The 25321-nt window shown below is 31.2% G+C and overlaps 4 protein-coding genes and 2 pseudogenes across 10 annotated transcripts; 3 read left to right on the forward strand and 3 right to left on the reverse strand.

Annotated features, from left to right (window-relative positions):
- Positions 1–1058: 1058 nt before the first annotated feature.
- AT5G36661 (ECA1 gametogenesis related family protein) lies at positions 1059–1415 on the reverse strand (the record flags this gene model as incomplete). The annotated part of the gene is made up of 1 exon (NM_001085197.1): positions 1059–1415. One exon carries the CDS (start codon positions 1413–1415, stop codon positions 1059–1061), a length of 357 nt encoding a protein of 118 aa, NP_001078666.1.
- Positions 1416–3248: 1833 nt separating this feature from the next.
- AT5G36662 (ECA1 gametogenesis related family protein) lies at positions 3249–3605 on the reverse strand (the record flags this gene model as incomplete). The annotated part of the gene is made up of 1 exon (NM_001085198.1): positions 3249–3605. The coding sequence occupies one exon, from the start codon at positions 3603–3605 to the stop codon at positions 3249–3251; it is 357 nt and encodes a 118-aa protein (NP_001078667.1).
- Positions 3606–7317: 3712 nt separating this feature from the next.
- AT5G36660 lies at positions 7318–9655 on the forward strand (annotated as a pseudogene; the record flags this gene model as incomplete). Its single annotated transcript has 1 exon — positions 7318–9655.
- A 2004-nt stretch (positions 9656–11659) lies between these two features.
- Positions 11660–17360, forward strand: AT5G36670 (RING/FYVE/PHD zinc finger superfamily protein; the record flags this gene model as incomplete). Of its 5 annotated transcripts, none has more annotated exons than NM_001344140.1 (10): positions 11722–11921; positions 12306–14160; positions 14246–14372; positions 14458–14570; positions 14672–14910; positions 15052–15138; positions 15536–15635; positions 15709–15823; positions 16198–16338; positions 16438–17090. In NM_001344140.1, the coding sequence occupies 9 exons, from the start codon at positions 12580–12582 to the stop codon at positions 17055–17057; spliced, it is 3123 nt and encodes a 1040-aa protein (NP_001332123.1). In that variant the 3' UTR covers positions 17058–17090. The 5 variants fall into 5 exon arrangements, with proteins under 5 accessions (NP_001332122.1, NP_001332123.1, NP_001332120.1 ...); NM_001344141.1 differs by having other exon boundaries at positions 11871–11921; positions 12071–14160; positions 14488–14570; positions 16438–17325; NM_123024.2 differs by lacking the exon at positions 11722–11921 and having other exon boundaries at positions 12121–14160; positions 16438–17360.
- A 71-nt stretch (positions 17361–17431) lies between these two features.
- AT5G36680 (Pol-like polyprotein/retrotransposon, putative (DUF239)) lies at positions 17432–19767 on the reverse strand (the record flags this gene model as incomplete). The annotated part of the gene is made up of 6 exons (NM_123035.2): positions 17432–17830; positions 18002–18121; positions 18216–18269; positions 18352–18513; positions 18988–19173; positions 19687–19767. 6 exons carry the CDS (start codon positions 19765–19767, stop codon positions 17432–17434), a joined length of 1002 nt encoding a protein of 333 aa, NP_198483.2.
- A 4556-nt stretch (positions 19768–24323) lies between these two features.
- AT5G36685 lies at positions 24324–24798 on the forward strand (annotated as a pseudogene; the record flags this gene model as incomplete). Its single annotated transcript has 1 exon — positions 24324–24798.
- Between the last annotated feature and the right edge of the window lie 523 nt (positions 24799–25321).

Consider the following 25321-nt stretch of genomic DNA (forward strand, 5'->3'; position numbering starts at 1 on the left):
ACCCCTTTTTTGTCATTTTTTTCTACGACAATATTTTGTAAGATATTTATATTTAATATATTTAATCGAAGCCTTTTCGACGAAAAGTTCAACTCGACCTTCGAAATTTTAAAAATCTAATCTTTATGAGTGTAAAAACGTTTACAATATATATATAAGGGTCATATTGTGTATTATTTTAGACTTCATAGGATTAATATGTGTTTGTTAGAGATATAGGGTAAAATTGCAAAACTATAAGAGTTAGATGGGTGTTTTGCACAAAACCCTATATTTTTAAAAAACAAAATATAGAAAAATTTCATAACCCCATCGGATATATACACAAGTAAAAAAAATCATTCATATATACAATTTTTTTATTTACTATATTAAAATATTGAACAAATTCTATTAAAAATCGTTTATATATTCAAAACAGAAGTAAAAGTTCCCTATTTTGTTTTAGAAAAATATTAATACGTGATTTAATATTTTCTAATTTCGTAACTTAAATATGTCTCTCTTTTTATTTCTTAATTTTATTTCATTTCATTTTTTCCTCAATTACAGAGTTCAATTCGTTTACCACAAAATTCAATGAGAGGCTCTGTTTGGTGCGTCTTTTTATAGATGGTGTATGTTTTCCTTGTCTTATCTTTCTTTATACTTTGAGAAATCTCGTATTATATATAATTAGTAAAGACATGGTATATAGAATGTATATAATTGAAATATTCTTTTGAAAAATACCGATTACTATTTAGAATTTTTATATCATCACAACATTTCTCACACCAGCATATTTAGACGAGTCTTATCTAATAAAATTATAAACCACTCTCAGATTTTGAAGTTCTGTAACATTGTAAGACTAAATTCAATTATGGACTCGATGTTTCAAGGTGTTATTTATTAGAATTGAAGAATGAATAAACATGGAACCCAAATGCAACTTCTCAAATGTTATTACTATATCTTCTTCTTTTTCTTAATTATTATTATAACATGTAACGTAAGCTAAAATTTTAACAGAAATAAGTTGAAAAAGTTATCTATTTTAAAAATAAGTTAAAACACTATTTTGGTATGGGAGGAGTTGCACCGGCAACTCTTGAACATTGTTCCTTTAGCATCGGAGGAAAAAACGGAATGAATGGAATTTTCGGTATGCAATTATCGGCGTCCAAAAATGCTTTGCAACAAGCCGGACTTAAATTACCAAACTTTCCAGTAAAAATGGATTGAGAAATCTCTGCAATGCATTCAGGAATATCCATCACGGATGAGAAACATTTAGTTATATCAGGTAATCCAGGAATCAGTTGGAACGGAAACGGAAAAGGAAGTTGAGCCGGAAACTGAGGCAATTGAGCATTTACAGAAACTATGATACATAGAACCGCTAGAAGTGAAAACACATTTTTGATAGACATAATGAGAAATTGAGTAAAAAGTCTTAGTATTGCAACAATATGCTTAATGCTTTGTTTGTTTTTGATTGATGAATAACAATAAAATCCTTGCTTATTTATATGGATTGAAATGTGAAACTGTCATATTAATTTTTTTAATTTAACATCTTTGAATACTTTAATTAGGTATTTGATTAGCCGTTTTATAAATTTAATAAAGTTGAAACTCCATGTGTGAAACAAGTAACATTAACTAAGAAATATTGACTACTAAGAGAAAATAAAAGTAAAACGGCTTCACATAATTAATCAATCATCGGTTTATATCTACAAATTTAAACAAATAAATCGATTTATAATATTTTCTTCGTGAAATTATTTGAATTAATCTAAAGGTTTGGTTTGTAAAACTTCTATACAATGAGTTTCTCCATGACTTGTTAACACTAAACTTAAAGGTGAAGAGTTTCTGGATAGCGGGTTAAACGGTTGGAAATAGCAGTTCGGATCGGGCATGAAAAGAATGAACATAATCCAATATATGTGCCAAATATCTACATAAATTTGGGTTTTGAAAATTGTTAACTCACGTGATCATGACTCGTGTCAAATTTATTAGTGAAATATCCACACATATCAAATCAAATTTTGTTATTTTTAGGGTTTTGTGCAAACAAAAACCCTCTAACTCATCTATTTTGCATCTTTATTCTCCACCTCCAAAAAATGCATAATTATCAGATAAAACCTAAAATCATACGCAATATAACCCCTTTTCGTCATTTTTATCTACAACAATATTTTGTAAAATATTGATATTTAATATGTTAAATCGAAGCCTTCTCGAAAAAAGCTTAACTCGACCTTCAAAATTTTAAAAATCTAATCTATGGGAGTGTAAAAAAGTTTACAATATACGTATAAGGGTCATATTGCGTATTATTTTAGACTTCATAGGATTAATATGTGTTTATTAGAGATATAGGGTAAAATTAAAAAACTAGATGAGTTAGATGGGTGTTTTGCACAAAACCCTATATTTTTAAAAAACAAAATATAGAAACATTTCATAACCCCATCGGATATATACACAAGTAAAAAAAAATAGTTCATATATACAAATGTTTTATTTAATATATTAAAATATTGAACAAATTCTAATAAAAATCATTTATATATTCACAACAGAAGTAAAAGTTCCCTATTTTGTTTTAGAAAAATATTAATACGTGATATAATATTTTCTAATTTTGTAACTTAAATATATCTCTCTTTTTATTTCTTAATTTTATTTCATTTCATTTTTTTCTCAATTACAGAGTTCAATTCGTTTACTACAAAATTCAGTGAGAGGCTTTGTTTGGTGCGTCTTTTTATAGATGTTGTATGTTTTCCTTGTTTTATTTTTCTTTATACTCTGAGAAATCTCGTATTATATATAATTAGTAAAGGCATGGTATATAAAATGTATATAATTGAAATATTCTTTTGAAAAATACCGATTACTATTTAGAATTTTTATATCATCACAACATTTCTCACACCAGCATATTTAGACGAGTCTTATCTAATAAAATTATACTCTCAAATTTTGTGTTATCACATATTTTAAAGATTTATGAAAACAATTTGAAGTTCTGTTACATTATAAGACTAAATTCAATTATGGAGTCGATGTTTCAAGATGTTATTCATAAGAATTGAAGAATGAATAAACATGGAACCCAAATGAAACTTCTCAAATGTTATTAATATCTTCTTCTTTTTTTAATTATTATTATTACATGTAACGTAAGCTAAAATTTAAAAAAAATAAGTTGAAAAAGTTATCTATTTTAAAAATAAGTTAAAACACTATTTTGGTATGGGAGGAGTTGCACCGGCAACTCTTGAACATTGTTCCTTTAGCATCGAAGGAAAAAACGGAATTAATGGAATTTTCGGTATGCAATTATCGGCGTCCACAAATGCTTCGCAACAAGCCGGACCTAAATTACCGAACTTTCGAGTGAAAATGGATTGAGAAATCTCTGCAATGCATCCAGGAATATCCATCACGGATGAGAAACATTTTGTTATATCAGGTAATACAGGAATCAGTTGGAACAGAAACGGAAAAGGAAGTTGAGCCGGAAACTGAGGCAATTGAGCATTTACAGAAACTATGATACATAGAACCGCTAGAAGTGAAAACACATTTTTGATAGACATAATGAAAAATTGAGTAAAAAGTCTTAGTATAGCAACTATATGCTTAATGCTTTGTTTGTTTTTGAGTGATGAATAACAATAAAAATTCTTGCTTATTTATATGGATTGAAATGTGAAACTGTCATATTAATTATTTTAATTTAACATCTTTGAATATTTTAATTAGGTATTTGATTAGCCGTTTTATAAATTTAATAAAGTTGAAACTCCATGTGTGAAACACGTAACATTAACTAAGAAATATTGACTACAAAGAGAAAATAAAAGTAAAACGGCTTCACATAATTAATCAATCATCGGTTTATATTTCTAAATTTAAACAAATAAATCGATTTATAATATTTTCTTCGTAAAATTATTTGAATCCTAAAGGTTTGGTTTGTAAAACTTCTATACAATGAGGGTCTCCATGACTTGTTAACACTAAATTTAAACCAGAGAAGTTTTGAGATAGCGGATTAACCGGTTGGACAGAGCAGTTGAGATCAGGCTTGAAAACATTGAACATAATCTAATATATGTGCCAAATATTTATATCTACATATACGTTTTTGCAGCCATTTTGTCAAATAAATCATGGAGTTGGAAATAATTTACAATGGCTGCCATTGGCATTTATTATTTAGTGTTACAAAATTTAAAAAGATATTAACCAAACAATATCTTTCCTAATTTATTTCTAAAAATCTCTACACAATCTTTCCGTATATCTTCAAAAATACAATTCCGTGAATTTTACACCATAAAATATGCATAAACCCAATTTATAGAAAATATTTATATTAACATTTTGCATAGCAATAAAAATACTAATTTATAATAATGAAAATATTCACATAAAAAATCATATAAACATACAGAAAAAACTATATATATCATTATTTAAGCCATTGCTTTATTTAAATAAAAAAAAACATAAAAACTTGAAATCATATACTTTATATGATAAATTTAAAATCTATATTAGTAGTAGAAATTTAAAATCATTCAAGAAACGGTATAACACGGGTGAGATCTTAAAATTATTGTATTTATAACAATAATAATTTATTTTCTTTGATTTTATAATACTAATATTTAGCTAACGAGATAATATAGACAGGTTTATATAGGATGACAGGTTTTGATCGATATTAATGAAGAAAGGTATATCAAGAATGAAATCTTAAAATTTACAATTAAAATACAATTGTACAATCTTAAACACAAAAAACCATACAATTTTAACAAAACGAATATAACTTGAAATTTAAATTTTTTAGCTATAAAAAATAGACTCACGGTATACTGCGGATAAAATATTCAAAATTTTAAAATCCACGATACATCGTTACTTAAAAAATATGTGTTTTCGTACCTATACTTCAAAAATTGAAACCTAAACAATAGTAATCATATACTAAATAATACAGAGATTGATATCTACATTTGAAAATACAAATTAATATATATCTTCAGTTAGTCTTTTTAAAAAATAACATTATATTTTTGTTAAAAATATAGCCTCGCGGTGTACCGCGGGTTAAACTCTAATAAAGTTGATTTTTCAAAATTGTTAACTCACATGATCATGAGACGTGCCAAATTTATGATTGTTACACATATCAAATCAAATTTTGTTATAAAACCCTCTAACTTATCTATTTTTGCATCTTTATTATCGACCTCCAACAAATGCATAATAATCCAATGAATTCTAAAATAATACTCACTGTAACCCTTTTTGTTCATTTTTTGCTACCAAAACATTTTGTAAATGCATTACATTATGCGTCGAGAATATATCATATATATTGGGAATGCATTACATTATGCGTCATGATTATGATTTTGAGAACGAGAGTAGGAAAAAATGGGACATGGAACGGGAACTACGCCGACTCCTAAATATTTTTATTTCACTCAAGCGGGTTTAATGATTTTTCGACTGTTTTAATCCAATTTGATAGCTCACAAGTTTAATAGAAATTTAACGAGGACCAATCCGGTTGAGTTGGAACACGGTCCGACCGCTGGATCATTCCTAATTTTAATAAAAATGAACCATTATTATTTGAACTAGATTTTAACCCGCGATACACCGGGAACAATTTGTTTTTTAAAGTTATTATATATAAAAGTTTACAAATTGTATTTATCTATAAAATATTTTATTTTATAGTTTACAAATGTTATTAAGTAACGTCCTGCCAAACCCGTCCCGTAAAAAAAACATTTATTTTATTAACGTTGATCTTATTTATGATATGTTTATAAATCATTGTCTATAGATTTTGTAATTTTGTAGTAATTAAATGCTATCAAATTATATCTCTGCGCTTTGATGATTATAATTGAATTGTTATAGTCATGGAGAAAAGCAATATCAAAAATGATAATTTTGTAGTAATTAAATGATACTCCCTCTGTTTCTAAATATTTGTAGTTTAAGGTTTTTACACACAAATTAAGAAAACATACAAATTTCATTTAATTTATCTATTTCCTATAAATGCATCATTAATTACAACTAATCCAACCAATAAAAAAATATGAGATAAAATATAATTGATTAAAAACTATTAAATACATTTAATTTTTGTATAGAAAAGTGAAAATAACACTTATATTGAAAAAAATAAAAAACCTTTAAACTACACTTAATTAGAAACATAGGGAGTATTAAATATTTTGGAAGTTTTATTTTAGTAAATAATCGTGTAGTTAATGTGGAGAGATTTTGGGAAGATTGTTAAATGTCAAATATTTAATTCGAAGATTTTCTTTCTAATTATCAAAAACAAACATTAAATTTCAATGGCAGCCATTGTAAATAAATCTCGATTACAGGATTTATTTCACAAAATGACTGCAAAAATGTATATATAGTAATGCTAGTAAACCAGAATGAAACCAAACCAAAAACAAAACTAAATATCCAACTGGTATGAATTCATGTTATAAATATATATCAAATAATTTATTTATAACCTACGATGTTATAAACAGGGGCGGACCCACATTATAGTTTGTAGGGGCAGTTACCACCAGTAATATATAACTAATTAAAGTTTTTAGCTTAAACAATATAGTTAAAGTAGCAAAATGGTAGAGATTGCCTCCACTAAGTGCTGAAGATAGCAGGTTCGATTCCCATTTATTTACATTTTGCACCCACTTAATTTCTTGGCGGATATTTTAACTTTTAAACTCATGTAACATCTTCCGGAATAAAATTCTTGATTCTACTATTTTCCAACTAATCTACACACAAAGTCAATTACATTAATCACCTCGTGCTATAGCAAGGTTTAGTACCTAGATAAAAGTTAAAAATGTAAAATTAGAAACGAAGATGTAAATAAGTAATATCTAAGGTAACAAATTTAGATATTTGGAAGTTTTCTGTTTTTGGTTTTATATACAAACAAGATATACGTGCTAACGTAATGAACAATCAACTAGAATTATCCCTAACTGGGAGAAGTTTAATACTTTCTTGTGTACTACCAATTTTTTTTTCCTTTTTTTTTTTGAAATTCAGGAGGTTCTGGGTCGAAGCTCGTAATCTCCCCAGGCCCGAAACCACATCATGTATTATTAGTTTCGTCCCAAGCATCACTCGAACCGGCGACCTCTAAGCTTCGCCTAGGGTCTTTACCAATTGAGTTAACAACACTTGGTCGTGTACCACCAATTACTCTCTTGTTCCCTTAAGAACCGTATCAAAACAATGGAACGCTCTCTTCAACGACAAGACGTTCATCAACAACCACAAGACAACGTATCGATTCATCTTAACAACCAAATTCAAGATTTATTCGGTAAGCATTCATCCGAAGATAGAAATATATGAATTAACCTTAGATATTCCTGGTTTAGAATCCCAGATACCTAAAAACATGGTAGATTGATTGCTACGTTGCATGGAGAAAGGAGCTGTGGTTTGGAACCCATGCTTGAGACAGAGTGGATAGATCGAGCAAGATTTACACCAAACTCAATGGAATCCTATGGCATAGGATACAACAATAAGGGGAGTTACAAGATCATTGCTGGTTGTCGTCTGAAGGAACATCCCACAAAGACCTTGTGGACAATGCATGACTTTGCCTCCAATGCTTGGAAATACCTCAAGTCAGTATCTGGTAGTGTAATAGTCAGGAAGGAAAAACGGCTGAATTGAAGTACTCACCACAAGTTGTGTATTATTTTTGATGACAAGACTGATCCCATGTACACCTGCCCTATATAAATTCAATTCCTCCAGGGAATTCTTTTTCAGATTTTGTCATCTACCATGTGGAACGATAGACTATCGTAAGGATGCTCTTGTACTCAGGGTTTATGAGGGGGATCAATTTTCATTGTTAAATCAATGCCATGCAACAAAGAAGATTGAGGTCTGGGTGAGCAAGTACAAGATTAATAATAATTGGGTTGCCTGAATTTTTAACCCTATACTAGTTGGAGTCTCAACTTTCCACCATAAACTTTTAACCACTTGAAAAACCAGCATAAACAATTTTAATCTCGATAAAACTACATGTACTTTCGGATTTGTTCTTAAAACTACGTCTCCAATTGAACAGACCAGTTAACCGATAATTATACATCCGGTTTGACTTACCCATAATTTAACCGAAATTAATCCGATTTTGACTCTATTTTAGCCTAATTTTGACCCAAACAAAATGTAAATAAATTATCTTATTAAGAAGTAAAATTATTTTTATTAATTTTTATTTGTGATAAACAATTAAAAATATTAAATTATAACTTAATTTTAGCAAAAATTATTATGACAAAATATACCCCAAATTATATTTTGAGCTACATTTTGTTATAAAATTTTGATAATATACAAACATATACATTTTCCTTTTGGCAATCATTTATATTTTTTATAAATATAAAGCTATGTCTTTATTTTAAACAAAATATTCATTTTCTTGAAATCATAATATTTGACCTTTGAACTTTATATATGTAATGAAATTCAAAATATATGCCAAATTTATTTTTATATATATCCGTAAACACCATAATCAAAGTATATATTATGGTATTTATAAATTCATTTTTCTTTATAGATTCAGTTTTCTTTTTATATATTTCAAGATGAGTTATATATGTATATATATATATATATATATTTATATATGATTATGGTGTTTTAAAAAAGAAAATGACCTTTGAATTATTAAATTTAGAGTATATACCATATACATTTATATATATATATATAACACCATTGTATTTATAAAAGGAATTTATTGTCTATTTTGTTATATTGTTTTGCGGTATATTTTGTTTATTACCAAAATATATACTAAAATTTTATTATATAATTTTGTGTGGTATTTTTTTATTTTTTTATTTTGGTAAAATTAATTTATTTTTTTTAAGTTTTTATCAAAAATAAATAAAAAGTATTTTTCTTCTAGAGAATATATTTTTTGAGTCTAAATTGGGTTAAAATAGAGTCGAAATCGAATAAGTTCGGTTAAATTTTGGTTAAGTCAAACCGGATATATAATTTTTGGTTAACTGGTCGGTTCAATTGGAGGTGTAGTTTTAAAAACAAATCTGAAAGTACATGTAGTTTTATCGAGATTAAAATTGTTTATGGTGGTTTTTCAAGTGGCTAAAAGTTTAGGGTGGAAAGTTGAGACTGTCACCTAAAGTTCATGAAACTGTCAAATCCTTACTTGCCGGATTTAGTAGACCGAAAATACTCTAAGCCAAGTTACTTCATCGAAGATAAAAGACCCGTAGTGTGCTCTTGCGATGAAACTGGTCGGGCTTGGATCTATGTTTTCAGGGAAAATAAGCTGACCAGTAAAACTTAGATAGATAATGTGGTTGATCCTTGACCTTCGCATTCTACATTTATTCCCAATTTGGTACATGTTCCTCAAGGTTAAAGAGAAGAACTAGCAGAGTTAAAACTTTAATTTTCTTACATTTGGGCTTCTTGTTTAGTTGTTGAGGGAGCTAAGTTTGATTTGGATTTTGCATTTTGGTGCTTTATTCACAAACTATCCTCTTTGTTGGAACTAGAGATTGTTTTTGGTAATTTTTGTTTTTTTTGCAACATAAATTATTTATTGTTTCTAGAACAAACTAGAGAGAATTGCATTCACTCTCGTGGTCTTGGCTTTGTTCCGATAATAAAAATATGTTAGACTTCACTTGTTGTTGGGTCAAATATGACTAAGCTTTGGTGATAGTTTTAATTTACCTAGCTTGTGTACAGAATTTAAATACATGATGGTATGAAGATCAATAAGTAGCAATAAATGGAAATTTTCTCTTTTTCCTAGTGAATAAATGTAAGAGTTCCATATTTTATACTAGTTAATACTTACTAAAATGTAAAATTTACAAATTTCACGGATGTTTTATATGTATGTAAATTTTTGTGTTGATAAATGACGATATACTATATATAAATATATGCCCAATGGTTGACCAAGGGTTTATTAATGCTTCTACACCAAGAGGTCGGGGTTCGAGTCTCAGCTACTGCGATTTATTAGCAGATTTGCAGATTAATGGAGGCAAGTGTGCAAAAGATCTACAACGATGTACAATTATAGCCGTTCACCTAGGATTCTACGCAGAGAAGATATTGAAGGTGTCCATCAAGCGCATGGAGAAGGAGAATGATGTGTCGTCTGCCATAGATCTAATAAGGGTCGGAAGGAATTATCCGTGGTAGAATCGTCTATGTAACAATTCTCATAATTTGTAATAAATAATAAATCTAGACGGTAAAAAAAACCAGAAAAAAAAGACGGGAGAAAGAAAACATTTGTCTGTGTGCAATATGAAATGTATTTGAACATTTCCCTCTTTTAACTTGGTATATACATATTGAAAACTCGGTACTCTTGTAGCCTTGCCATTTTCAAATATAATAGTTGCTTCTGACTCAGAAGTTCTGAGTAATCTGGACAAGTAGGGAAGAAGAAACAAGCAGAAGTTACCATGCCATGGAGAGGAATTGAGCTTCAAAAGGTTAACCAAGAGCCATGAACGATTAAGTGTTTTATTGTAAAAAGATGAAAAATTAGTTCTTATCTTTAAAACATGCAAAATTTAGCTTGTCATTCCATTGTATTCCTCCAAACACAATTACATAGCCTTTAGACGATCAATTAGAGCCTTGTGCATCATATGGTCCTCATTAGGAACAACATAAAAAAACTAAACTAAATAATTAAATCGAACCAAAATTCATCAATTTAAAACTGAATTGAGTAAACTGGTTTAAGAAAAACGGCATTTTTGATTGATCAAGAGAGTTGATTTAGGATTTAGACTACATGATCTCGATGTAAAGGGTGCAAACTAAACAAAATGATGTCAGAATCTAGCAAAATTTTACATGGTGATTTGTGGCAAAAATCTCGCGAATTAGTTAAATATTTAAATCGTAACAGAGAAATCTTCCTAACAAATTGATTAATATTTTTGTCTAGTTGAATAACCTCCAAAAGGAAAAATACCGTTTGAGATAGTTTAATTTAGTTTCAACGAATACATATTAGATCTTAGACAAAACGATCTACCGGATCAGGTAATTTAAGTTGGTTAAAATTGTCCAAAAATTCTCTAATGCCAGACTTGATCTAGTCCCAATTAGTAAGAAAATGAGTACTGAATATAAAAAAACAAAAACCTCATCTGGTGATAGAAATCGAGTGTAACATCATATTTTTTCTTACCCATTTCATCAAAATTCCACATAAAACAGGTTTGCCATTTACTTATTACACCAAAACAAAAAACTGGTTGAGAGTAGAAACAAACTTGACTTGGGACGAAAATACTCTTAAAAGTCAAAACACAAAGATTCGAAACCAAAACAAACCAAACCAAACCAAACTGATAAAATCCTAACTAAAAAAAAGCATTTACTAAACATTTTAAAATAAATAAAATTTCCCGGAACTAAAAATGGAGGGAAATACGACGTTACAATACCAACAACAATAAAATGACGAATTTACCCCTAAACACAATTATATCTCCATTATTTTCTCGATTCGCGCATGTTTCTCTCAAGTAAATAAAATAAAAATCCCAACAACAAAACATTAAAAACCCTTTCTCTCTTCCCACTTTCACATCCATAGCTAAACCCTTGAAGAAGATTGTTTAGTGTGTTCTCGTCTCTTCGTTTATTTCTTCTCCACCGATCCAACAATGCTACTCTCCGGTCAATCTCCGACTCTGATTCGTTAATCTCCCTCCGTCTCTCTCGTCTGATTCCTTCCGTATCTCTCTCTGATTTTGGCCAGAGCACGCTTGATAATCAAAATTTCTCCGGTACGGTTATGTAATCCGTTTCCTGATTAGGGTTTTGAATTTCGTCTTCGTATTGTTTCTCGATCTGTTATGATCGTACGTTTTTCGTTTATTGTTCGTCAGTTATTTTTTAATTTTGATTTTGATTCGTTGTGAAATTTTGACTGTAGGGGTCTTTATATGACTGAGATTTGAGAACATTGTGTAGAAAAGTAAAGAAATGTTAGAAACTAACGAGCAAAAGGGTTTTGATTTAAACGTGTGTGCTTCAATTGAAGATTTCAGTGAGTCTGACATTAAGGCTGAGGGTGAAACTGATAGTTTGGTTGATGGTAATGTGGAGAATGTGATTGAGATTAAGGATAAGAAAAAAGTGATTGAGCGTGAGATTCTCATTACGCGTAGGGTTCTTCGCTCAGGCTCTGTGGCAAGGGATTTAGTAAACAGTGATAAACATTGTAAGGCTGTGAAAAGGAAAGGAAATGTTGTTAGTGGTGGAAGTTCTGTTGATGAGGTGAAAGAAGAAGTGAAACAGGAGTGTGTTAAGTCTTTGGTACCTGAGGAGATTCGTGGAGATGATTTTCGAAGTGAAGTGAAAGTGGAATCTAAGGATGATAGATCAGATGATGGAAAAGAAGAGAAAGTTCAACGTAAAAGAGGAAGGCCTCGAAAGTTTGGGATGAGCAGTCAATCTGATGATAATGGGTTAATCTCAAATTGTAAACTTCGGACATCTTTAGGTAAGAAGAAAGAACTGGTAGGCGATGATAATGTTGAGAAACTTGTTGGTGGAAGCTGCTTTAACAAGGAGAAAGCAGAAGTAAAACTTGAGCATGGGGAATATGCTGAAGATAAAGAGATTCTTGGACTTGATTTTAGGAGTCAGGTTAAGGTTGAAATCAAGGATGATGAATGTGGGATTGTTGAGCTACATGATGAAGAGTTGCAAGTTAAACGTAAACGGGGAAGGCCTAGAAAGGTGCAGATCAGCAGTCAATCTGATGAGAGTCGCCCTAACACAAACTGTAAACTTGCGAGAACTCCAGAACTAAGTAGCCAGTCGAGTGTTGACAGAATTAGTTTGAGTCGTCTGCGTGGTAGACCCCCAAAGACCAAGGAGACCTCGGTTAGCCTTTACATTGAAAAAGGACCTGAGTCTAATGGAAGGAGGATGGTACGTAAGCGTGGAAGACCTCCAACACCACAGAAAAAGAGGAAATCGGGGATGACAGATGAATCAGATTGGAAAGCAAAGAAGAGACTGAAACTTTGTGAGAGTCCGTTAGAGTCACGGCACAACAATCCTTTAATTGATGACGAAAGGATGATTGGCGAACAACGGAGTAAGCAAACTGAAGCTGGAGGACATTCGAGATCAAAGTCTAAGAAAATGCTGAGTGACAGAATACTGCAGTTACTTCTAACTGCTGGTTGGACTGTTGAATATAGGCCTCGAAATGGGAGAGCTTATCAAGATGCTGTGTATCTTAATCCAGAGGGAAAGACTCACTGGTCAGTGACTAAGGCTTATCAAGTTTATAAAAAACAATTGGAAAGCAACCCGAATGATCAAAAGAACTCTACCACTGGTTCTGGTTTTGGCTTGCTACCAGAAGAAGACCTTCATCTATTAGAGAGAACAATTCAGAAAAAAAGGAGCGATACAGGTAAGCAAAGGTCAAAATTGAAGGACAGAGATACTAATGACATCTTGGTTTCAACAAAGGGAACAGGAAAAATAAAGAGGGAAGAAAAACATAGTAGAAAGCGTTGTACTCCGTCAGCTCGTAGTTCTTTGAAAGATGTGGATTCCAAGGAGGATGGGTACATATTATTTGAAGGGAAACGCACCATGCTGGGTTGGATGATTGATTCAACCATTGTGCCACTTAACGGAAAAGTTCAGTGCATGGACTGCAAGAAGACAGACATACTTCTAGAAGGAATTATCACAAAAGAGGGTATTCGATGCAACTGCTGTGATGAAGTGTTCTCTGTTCTCGATTTCGAGGTTCATGCTGGCGGGAATCGCAACCAGCCATTCAAAAGTCTGTATTTAGAGGGTGGGAATTCTCTCTTGCAGTGCCTCCATGAGTCTATGAATAAACAAAGTGAATCACAACTTAAAGGGTACCATTTTGTGGACTTTGGTTCGGGGGATCCAAATGATGACACATGTGGTATTTGTGGGGATGGGGGAGATCTTATCTGCTGTGATGGGTGCCCATCAACATTCCATCAGAGCTGCTTGGACATAAAAGTAAGTTGCTCCTTACGTTGTGAAAATTTTATGTTAAAGTGGGCTTTTCTGTTTCTTCTAGACTTAATTTCTCTTCAATCTGCAGAAATTCCCTTCTGGTGCCTGGTATTGTTACAACTGCTCATGCAAATTTTGCGAGAAAGATGAGGCTGCTAAACATGAGACTTCAACTCTACCCTCCTTATCGAGTTGCCGCCTATGTGAAGAGAAATGTATGAACTATACACTAAAGCCATCTTATCTGTAATTGCATTTATATGTATATGCTCTGTTAAACTTCTTCAAACGGACTTCTAGGCTCTAAGCATTACCCTCACACTCTTGCAGATCACCAAGCATGCATCAACCAAGATGGCACGGTGCCTGGTGAAAGGAGTACTGATTCATTTTGTGGAAAGTATTGTCAAGAGGTAGCCTTCCTTTTTCTTTTTTACCTTTTATCCTGGCGCTTTATTACTTGAAACGCTGAGTATTTCATTTGTTTCTTCCCTTCTTTTTCTTTAATTTATAGTTATTCGAGGAACTTCAGTTATTCATTGGAGTAAAACACCCACTGCCTGAGGGATTTTCATGGTCATTCCTTCGCCGCTTTGAGCTCCCTAGTGAGGTTGCCGATTGTGACATATCTGAGAAGATTGCATATAATGCCAAAATGGCTGTTGCATTTTCTGTTATGGATGAGTGCTTTTCACCTTTGGTTGATCACAGGAGTGGAGTCAACCTGCTTCAAAACATTGTTTATAATTTTGGGTAAGCTCATTCCCAAAACCTGTCCTTATATGCTTCTGTTTTGTTCAATTGGTTTATTGGCAAGTGTTTTATGGATATGTAAACAGTCCGTATGTTACTACTTACTAGATTATGTTTAAACTTTTTCCTATTTTTTTGTAGGTCGAACTTCCATCGGCTAGATTTCAGCAGTTTTCTCACTGCTGTTTTGGAGAGGGGTGATGAAATCATTGCTGTGGCGTCTATTAGGTATGCCTTTGGTACCATGAAAATGAGAACAAGGGGTAATAAGTTTCTAGACTTATCATACTAGACTTAAAAGCATTACTTAGATGTGACATTACACTGTTCGTATCATACTAGTGGACTAGTGGGGCAAACAAGATTAGAAAACCACTTTGTACCCCTTTCATTATACTATTTCTTTTGTTAAGGTACAGAGATCTTAAGTTTGATAGAACACACTACATTTAGATGTTAGCAGTTTATGTCGTACTAAGATAAAGAAATTCCCTAAGTATATGCCTCTACATGGTCTCAGGTGTTTGATTGAAACTCTGTTGCCGGGTTCTCGATAAATTGAGAATACTAACTGTGTATAGAAATTAGCTTTTCTTCCCATAGGACTGATATATCTCTTACTCAGGATACACGGCAATCAACTGGCAGAAATGCCGTTTATCGGAACCCGCTATATGTACAGGCGTCAAGGGATGTGTCGTCGACTAATGGATGGCATTGAATCTGTAGGCCCTCCTCCACTTCTTGTCATATCCTAAATTCCTTTTTCTGTTAGTTTGGTGGTTATTTACATTAAAGTTCGTCGCTTATTTCTCTCAAATGTTTCTTGCTATATCTGAAGTTTTATTAGATGTCTGGCAATTCTGCTGCTATCCTGCTTGTTTTGGCGACGGGCCATTCTGCTTTTTCTCAGGTTCTTTCAGGCATTAAGAAAGAAATATGGAAATAGCTTTGCATTTCCATGTCTGATATATGCTAAATGACAAAATGATTGCTAGATCACACTGAACTAAAAACATGGATTTGTGTAGTCATTTGATTTCAAATATGTATAAGTGACTTTATAGGATAGTTGATGCGAACTAGTCAAGCTTCTTAGTATGCCATATGTCTTGATCTGCTGTGTACTATCTCAGTCTTCTGTTTTGTTTAGTTTAGACTTCATTCTGTGTACGATTTCTGAAGATCCATATTACAAATGTGCTTTATCATCAGGCGCTTGGTTCTCTCAAAGTAGACAAGTTAGTCATACCAGCAGTGCCAGAACTGATTGATACATGACTTCAGGCTTTGGCTTCGCACCTGTCAATGATTCTGAGAAAAAAACAATTAAGAATCTGAACTTGTTGGTGTTCCCTGGCGTAGACATGTTGGGGAAATCATTGGTGAAGGAGAAGATCACTGACTCAGTTGTTTCATCTCCCAATGGTACTAACTCAGTTTCTCTTGGCATCTGAACTTTTTAAAATGTTCATGTTATGTGTACATGCATACTTGCATCTATTGACTGACTTAAATCTACTCCAGGTTTAGTGCTGTTGGCACCTGAGATGACTTTGCCTGTAGATGTCGAGGAAAATAAACCTGAGGAGTCTAAAGACAGTGCACACGAGCGAAATTGTGCAACTGCTGGTGTTGAATCCCCTTCTAACCCAGTTGATAGCTGCTTGAAGTTAACTTATGTAGAAGAGGGGGATAATGACAGAGAATCCAATCTCAAGTTACTTGACGGGTCCGTGGAAGAGAAAGAAGACACTAAGAAATTGACAGATATAGACATCAATTCTCTTCCTGATGAAGTTGATGATTCCCATGCGGATCAAAGTGATACAAAAGAGCAGGAAATTGATGATAAAGAAGATAAGACACCGTTATCTGATGATGGCTGTGAAGGTAAAGCTGAGGGTACCAAGGAGTCAAATCAACAACCGGATAGTAACAAAGTAGATAACTCTCAGCCACTTGGTAATGGTGGTACAGGGGAAGAGCTTGGCAACAGAACCTTAGCGCTAAAGAGAGAAGTGACTCCCACATTGCGAGCATCGCCCCGACTGATTCAAAGATCGTGGAGAACATCACGGGTGAACCAGAAGTTCACAGGTACTACTAACGCCGTACTGCTTGACTCTCCACACCGGTGTGTCTGAGGCTCATTGCATAGACAGAGCTTTTGTGGTTTTGTGCATATGACCAGTCTAACACATTTTGTCTAAAGATGGAGCAGCCCTTTGCTATTTCGGGGTGACAACCGGAAAGGCGCAGTTGAAAGAAAAAGTAGTTAGAATTCTAATTTCAGTACTTTAGTAATTTCATTAGTAACACATCGAGCCAGAGGTCAGAAACCTTGCAGTGGCTCAATGCTTATTAGACTTAATTGTGTAGTAAACAATTTCTTTCAGCTGTATTTGAGCTGCTTCATAATATCATCTAATGTTAAAACATCTTCTGGCTTAATATTCAATTAACTTATTATTAGATACCATAAAACCAACAATTAGCAAACGAAGATAACTTTAATAGTTTAATCACCGCATTTAATACCTCCAGGACCACCATAAGACATAGCAATACCAACCTGATGATCAACATATCCTACTAAATTAACATCATAGCATACGTTGCTGTCCACCAAAGGCTCTGTCATAGGGTAATTAAATCCGGCATGTTCATAGTCCGGTTGGATTATGGTAAGATGGTCAAGATAACCAGACCATAGACGGTCATCTTTGTTTGGAAGACGACCATTACCCATCGGTGGGCTTGGAGTTCTTGGATCACCTGAAACCATTCCTCCAAATCCAACGAAATCAGCACCATCTCCTAGAAGATTAAACAACTCCTTTGGCCAATATCCCAAATGATTTTTAGTATCATCATCTGGATTTGTTTGTGTAAGCCACCAGTTTTTTGTTTCCTTGTCCTTTTACATGAATTAGCAGTTGCAAAAATAATTACAAAGTATTCGTCTAATAGTATTGTCAAGCATAATTCATTGTTTTCAATTGTTGATTCCAAATTATGCTCTTAGTCTATGCTCTATCTTCATATGTATAAGAAAAAAACTTATGATTTGGTATAAGAAATTCTGTACCTGATGTATAGTAAGCCAGAGAAGATAATCAAACTTGAGAGGTACACTTATTGGACCATTTTTGGCTACTTGAACAAATCCTGGACATTTTACATTAAAACAGCCTGTTCCATGTTTCCCCTAAAATTATATAACATGAAAACATCAAAATTACATAAGATATGCACTTGATTAGGAGAAATAATTCATAAAAATAAATCATAACTGGTTTTACCAGCCATGTCCCATACGACCATGGTCGTTTGTCGCCAAATAGTTGTTCATTGATCTGTAAATGATAGTAAGAAATTTATGATTTACCACAAAGATTTAATTAGGAAAACAATATAGAAGATGAAAATATGTATTACCATCCATCCAACTTGAATAGAATTGGCATCACCACTGAATGCTCTGGCTACATAAGCTTGAGCACTTGTACTTTGATTTTTATCAATTATCAAGTTATAAGTCCTTAGCCCTGCTTCTACGCCTCTGTAATTATGTTTTTCTACTACTTTCATTCCCGCAATCTGTAAATGTGTCAATTCAAGTTCAACTAACATATATGCAAATTACTTTTTACATGTGTAAATGTTTTTGCTCTGTCTTAATATATAAATTTCAATGCATTTTGCTAATATTCAACCATGTGAAAATTTTCTTATGATAGGTGTTTCATATTTAACATATACGATTTCATTTAATGCTGAATTTAATAAATTTTTGTAGTTATCTATGTTCATTCTTACCATTTTAAAAATAATGAGCAAATTTTGAGAGTTAACGAATCAGTTTAAGTTTTGAAACAGAAAATTTACAATTTAAACTTTTTAAAGTATGAAAGAGATTTTTAAAATTAATAATATATATTGTATTTTATTTTTGGGTTTTTGCAAATCATACAAATGCCAAAGTATGCAAGAGATTTTCAAAATTAATAATTTCTATTTTATTTAATGTAATATTAATATATCACAATGAAAAATATAGAATAGTATACTTACATGGGTACCCGGATATTTAGCTGTAAGAACGGTAAAATTATTGATGGGGTATTCTTGATATTGTATGACATGTTTTTCCTTGGCTCTTAAAATAGGAACGGTTCCATTTGGACATTCTATTTTATTGTTGTGTCTTCTTTCTGCAAATTTATTCTCTGATTGAGAATCCCATCCTGTTGGTTTCATCTAATAGGAAAATTAAAAAAAAAAAAAAAAACACATGTAAGTGTTAAAGTATAATGTTCACTTAACATACTATCTTAATTGACGTACGGTATATGATGCCAGTTTTTATTTCTGGATATGTTTATCTATTGAAATATAGAATGGTTAACAAGAATAATGAACATTTTGACCGACTCTTAAAAAAATCAAAACATGTCTTAGAGATTTGTTGAAAAAGACTTTCCAACAAACACAACGATCGCAAAAGACTTCCCAATAATAAAGGAAGACAAAATTCCATATAGATATATTTCATGTCTTTTAATCAAAAAATAGATTAAAGAAAAATGCAAAACAAGATACCCGAATATTATGATGTTTGAGCAATGGATGACTAAGAGATGGTTGCTTATAAATATCCATGCAGTCGTAAATAACATTTTTACCCAACTACAAGATGAAAAAAAATCACATAAAGTAAAAATAACAACACTAAAGAAGATCACAGTATTGTATTTATGTATTTCACTTTACCTTGATGGATTTCATATGTATAGTAGATTCAACAGATAACACTGAAAGGATAAACACAACAAAACTCACAAAGATATCCATTGAATCACAATGTAATATCTTCCAATTTGTTTAAATTTTTTAATGTTTCATCAGTAGTGATATTATGTTACGATATAAATAAAGATGTAAAATGTTGAATGCATTAAAATGCAATTAATGTTTATATAATTAATTATAAAGCTTTTATCTTTCAACCTATTATTAATGAATATCTGGGAGTATTTAAGAGATTTCTCTTGCCATTTGGCAATAGTTCTTTTTTTATCAATATAAAAGTCATGAGGCAAAATCTTAGCTTAGTAGATGCAAGCAAAAAATCATAAATATAAAGTTACCCTTAAATGTATCATAATTTTATGCATCCAAAAATTAATAGTATCTCATACCAATAATAATGTGCCACAATAACTAACTTTATTTTGAAATAGCCAAAATAACTTTGCTTTAGAAAACTGAAATAATTAAAAAAAAAACAAAGAATGTTATGAATAATAGATGGATGCCCATTATAAGGCTCATCATCTAGATGTCTCTAGGGTTTTACCCTTCTCTTGTACTCCTATATAAAGGATGCTTTATTCAATGGAATAACACACTCATTTCTTTTATCTCTTTCTCTGGTTATAACACGTTATCAGCACGAGTCCTACCTAGCTGAGTAAACCCTAGCCACCTAAGAAAACGAAAAAAAAAAAAAAAAAAACTAGCCGCCTAAACAAACAAAATCTTAAGCTAACAAGATAAGTTTTCTGTTCATATTTGTTTATGCACGAATTATGCACAAATTATCTATCATTAGATCTGTCTGTATTTTTACACAAATTATGAACTAATTATCTATTATCAGATCTGTTTGTATCTCTATACGAATTATACACTTATTATCTATTATCAATTCTGTTTGTATTTTTGTACGATTTATGCACGGATTATATGTTATTGATTCTGAACTGTTTTATGCATTATATCGCAGAAACCCTATTTTTGCACGAATGATCAGCATCTGGATTTTTGCACGAAAGATAAGTTCTCTTCCATACTTTTATAAAGATAAAGATCTAATGTTTCTTTGAAAATTAAACTTTCATAGTTGATGCACTATTAGTTTTACGTTAATAGAGTTGACCATGAATATTGTTTACCCTAAATTTGCACGAAAAAATTATTTAAAAGATCTGTATTAATTTTTTTTTAATTTTTTTTTGAGTTTAAAAGAAAAAGAAAAAAGACTGTTCATTGTTTTGCCCTAATTTTGCACGAAATTATTTTACCCAAATTTTACACAAATTCATATTATCCTAAATAAAAGTTTTGTCAAGATATATGTAAAATCCAGATTTTGCACAAAATAGTTTTATTCTGATTGGTTTTACAATATTGCATTAAAATTGTATTTGTATATAATACTTGATTATTTTTATGAAATAAATTGATTGATAAATAACTTAATTTAAAGGTATAATCACTTATAGAAATTTTTCATGAATGAATAGTTTAATGTATCTTAAGAAGACATCATAATTTTGATGTTCAAAGTTTTTTCAAGAACTTAAATTATCACCAAAAATTGAGAAAATAAATATGGTAAAAAAATAAGTAAAATTTCTAACTTTTAACGATGAAATAATCTAGTATATCAAGTAGTTTAAAATCTTATTAAAAGACTCTAGAAGAGCATATACATTGTTTTCTATGGGAATACAAAATTAAAATCATCGATGCGGTATAGTTCTCCAAATCTCAAAGTTAATATGATGAGATATAAATACATTATGATTCTAGAGTGGAATTCAATACGAGATGGATGAACTTGAAGTTTCATCATCTCGAGGAGGAGAAGTAATGAATGGATAATAAGTGACATATCCAGAAGATTATGTTCAATCTTTGACTACTAAAGATCTAAAAGTTATATAAAGCAATTCTTATATGAATGTGTTATTAGATAAAATAAGTTATAATTAGTTATTACTAAAACTTCAAGACTTGAAGTCTCTTTTTGAATATAACTCACATTGTTAAGAGAATATCTCTGATGCGGAGATGGTAAAACAGACGCTTAAACTTTTACGCAAGTATCGTTGTCCTGTAGACACAATATTTTGAAAGAAATTTAAGAACTATTATGAACTTAAATCGAGTGTTTTTCAAAGGCTAAGAAAATATATGAGTTATTGATGATAAGTAATACTCATATTCTGAAGTGAATATAAGATCTTACATAGCTAGTCAAATTAAATTTAATATCGTTTATATTAGAATATAAAATTTCAATTATTGTCTCGTTTATTGCTATATTAACATATGATTGATTATTAAAATACATGGAAGTAATTTTGATTATAAGATCCCATTAAGGGAGTAACTCATAAGCAATGAAAAGTAAATCAGAAGTTTTCAAAAAAAAAAACAAACTAGAAACTAGAAGTTTCAAGAGTATATTTGGCTTAACCGGATTGGTCATCCTGGTTTAATGATGATGCGAAAGTATTGAGAATTATGTGGACATTAGGTGAAAAAACAGAAGATTCTCCCTAATGATTTATCAATTGTTACTTGCTCAGAAAGCAATATGATAATGTGATTTTTACCAGTCAAAATAATTTGGACTTTATCTATTCGTAAGTATATACAAGGAGATGATTATGGGTTGATCACCCACTGTACGACATTTAGATACCTAATGGCTATAAAAGATGCATCAATTCAATAGACGCATTGACTCGATTGTTGCATCGACTAGAAGGTCATATTTATCCTTGTTATAAACCCGCAACATAGAGTTTGCGAGGTTACTTTCTTGATTAAAGTACAAGAGTATTTCAGTGTTTATTTATTATAACCATTATTGGATATCCGTTGGGATAAGTGTTTAACATTTTGAAATTCATGTTCATACACAAAATGGTTTAGTAATATCGATACGCATCAAGCCAATGAATAATTAATAGTTTTTCCCATAATTATTGGTTTTGGGTAAGAAACCAAATAGTTTTCATCTAAAATCTTTGAATGTGAAAAGTGTTCCACCACAGCACGCTGAGATAAACCCTCAAAGGAGGATAAGGATACATGTTGGATATGAATGATAACTAAGCCATCCTAGAAGGATTTATATACCGCTCGTTTTGAAGAGTATATAGTCAGCTATTCCAACATAAGGGGGACAATGTATACAGCTGGTGAAAAAAAAAAGATAAAAAGAAATGAATTATCAATGATCCTCGGAGTAAATAATGTATATTAAGAGTCTAAAAGATAATTCAATTACAGAATTTAGCGTTGTAATTGCCAGACGCATTTGCTGACCCAAATAAAGTGATGAAGTCACCTATACCAGTTGTAAATTAAATGCTCCAGAATATAATGAATGTCCTGTAAAGACCAATTTCAAACTGCTATTGAGTCTTAAGATCGCATGAAGCGTAACAGACCTTGGTTCCAAATATAAATATCCTCGTAAAAGTGAAGGAGCACAAAATTAAAAATGACCAAATTGAGGAAATAAATATTTTGATGATCTCTTGAAGAGAGTGAATGATCTCTAAAAGAGACATAAACATGACAAATGAAACATTCAAGTACTTGACAATGAAGAGATCTAGCTAGCTATGTCATGTCAAAATATAATGGAATCAAAAGCAAATCGACGTCGTAATATATTTGCATGCTATGAGTAGTTGATATTATAGACAAAAAGGAGGATCATGAAAGAAAGTCTATTGAAAAGTGTACACAAAGTAGTGATTAGCCAAAAATGGAAAAGAAGAAATAGACATATAATTATAATCTCTAGTAGAGATATTTGGACTAGTAGTCTATGCACATGATGTGTAAAACCAGTGGAAGATAAATGAGTCTTTATGTGAAAGAATAGTGAAATTAATGAGATTTTCAGAAAGATACGAAATGTATTATGAAGAGATATATTCTCTTGTGGTGGATGTAATATTTTTAAGTATCTAAAGTCTGGCAATAAGACACGGAACACTGGATATCACATTTATATGAAATTCTTGAAAGATATAATCTCTGAAGGATTAATTATATGAGAATTATGTTCTCTAGAACTCTACTCGATCGAATAAAAAGAAATATGTAACATGACATATAATCCTATAAATGTCTATTTATGTTGAGTTTGTCAAAATATATTGATCAAACTAATATTTGTTTTGAAAATCATTAAAACTCCTAGAGAGTTATCATAAGTAATACGATGACAATAATCTATGATAAAATATCACTAGATAATGATATTTATAAGTCTATATGAAAACCATATAATTTTGATCATTAAGATTATGGTTATTAATTCCAACGAGATATTGTATTTGATTGAAAATCATCTCTTGAAGAAGATGTTTCTGAGGGGGAGATTGAATGATATGCGTGGATGTACCCTTTTTCCTTATCATAGTTTTTATCCCACATGATTTTTCTATGACAAGGTTTTTAACGAGACATTAAAGAACACGCAAATAATACACTTGATGAATATTAGGAAATTCTATCAATCATCCAAATGAATATTATACACTAATGATATTTAGAGAAATAAATTAGATGGTCAAGATGAATAATCTAAAAGATTCATGAGCAGCAGAAGAATGGCGTTGTACTTTATCCAGAAATTTGTTCAAGAGAAGATTTGGCAGACTTATTCTCAAATACTGTTTATTCTCTGCCACATCTTCTAATCATGCAGAGATTTTATCAATTCATGAAGCTAGCCGCGAATGTGTATAGCTAAGATCCATAGTTCACCATATACAAGAAGACTGTGGTATGTATGCAGGGAAAAAGACTCCAACAATTATGTACGAAGATAATGCATCATGCATCGCACAACTCAAAGACGGATACATCAAAGGTGATAGAACAAAGCACATCCTACCAAAATTCTTCTTCACACACGATCTACAAAAGAGCGGCGATGTACAAGTTCTACAGATCCGTTCGAATGATAATCTGGCTGACTTATTCACCAAAGCGCTACCTACTGCTACTTATTCATCGTATCGGATTACGCCGTCTCAAAGATCTCGATGAATATACTCATAAGGGGGAGTAATTGTGTGTTGCACTCTTTTTCCCTTAACCATATGGTTTTTCCCATTGGGTTTTCCTGTTAAGGTTTTTAATGAGGCAACATTTTAAATACTTTACGAGTTATGATACTATAATGGTCATCAAGGGGGAGTGTTATGAATAATAGATGGATGCCCATTATAAGGCCAATCATCTAGATGTCTCTAGGGTTTTACCCTTCTCTTGTACTCCTATATAAATGATGTTTTATTCAATGGAATAACACACTCATTTCTTCTATCTCTTTCTCTTGTTATAACAAAAAAAAAGTTATCTATATATTTTTTAAAAATGGGTAAACAAACTTATTTTACAATCATTCAAGTAAAAAAATTTGGGATTTATTTCGTTTTTTTTTTAGATTGATTATGATCTCTAGGGAATTAAGCTATGCAAATTTGTAAGTTTTATTAAGAATATTACTTTTCTTGTGGATTTATTCGTTTAAACATCAAAGAAGAATGAAATCATACCCTCAAATTACAAGTTTCAAAGTTTGTGG

The sequence above is a fragment of the Arabidopsis thaliana genome, chromosome 5, assembly GCF_000001735.4.
Source record: "Arabidopsis thaliana chromosome 5, partial sequence".
Lineage (NCBI taxonomy): Eukaryota > Viridiplantae > Streptophyta > Magnoliopsida > Brassicales > Brassicaceae > Arabidopsis > Arabidopsis thaliana.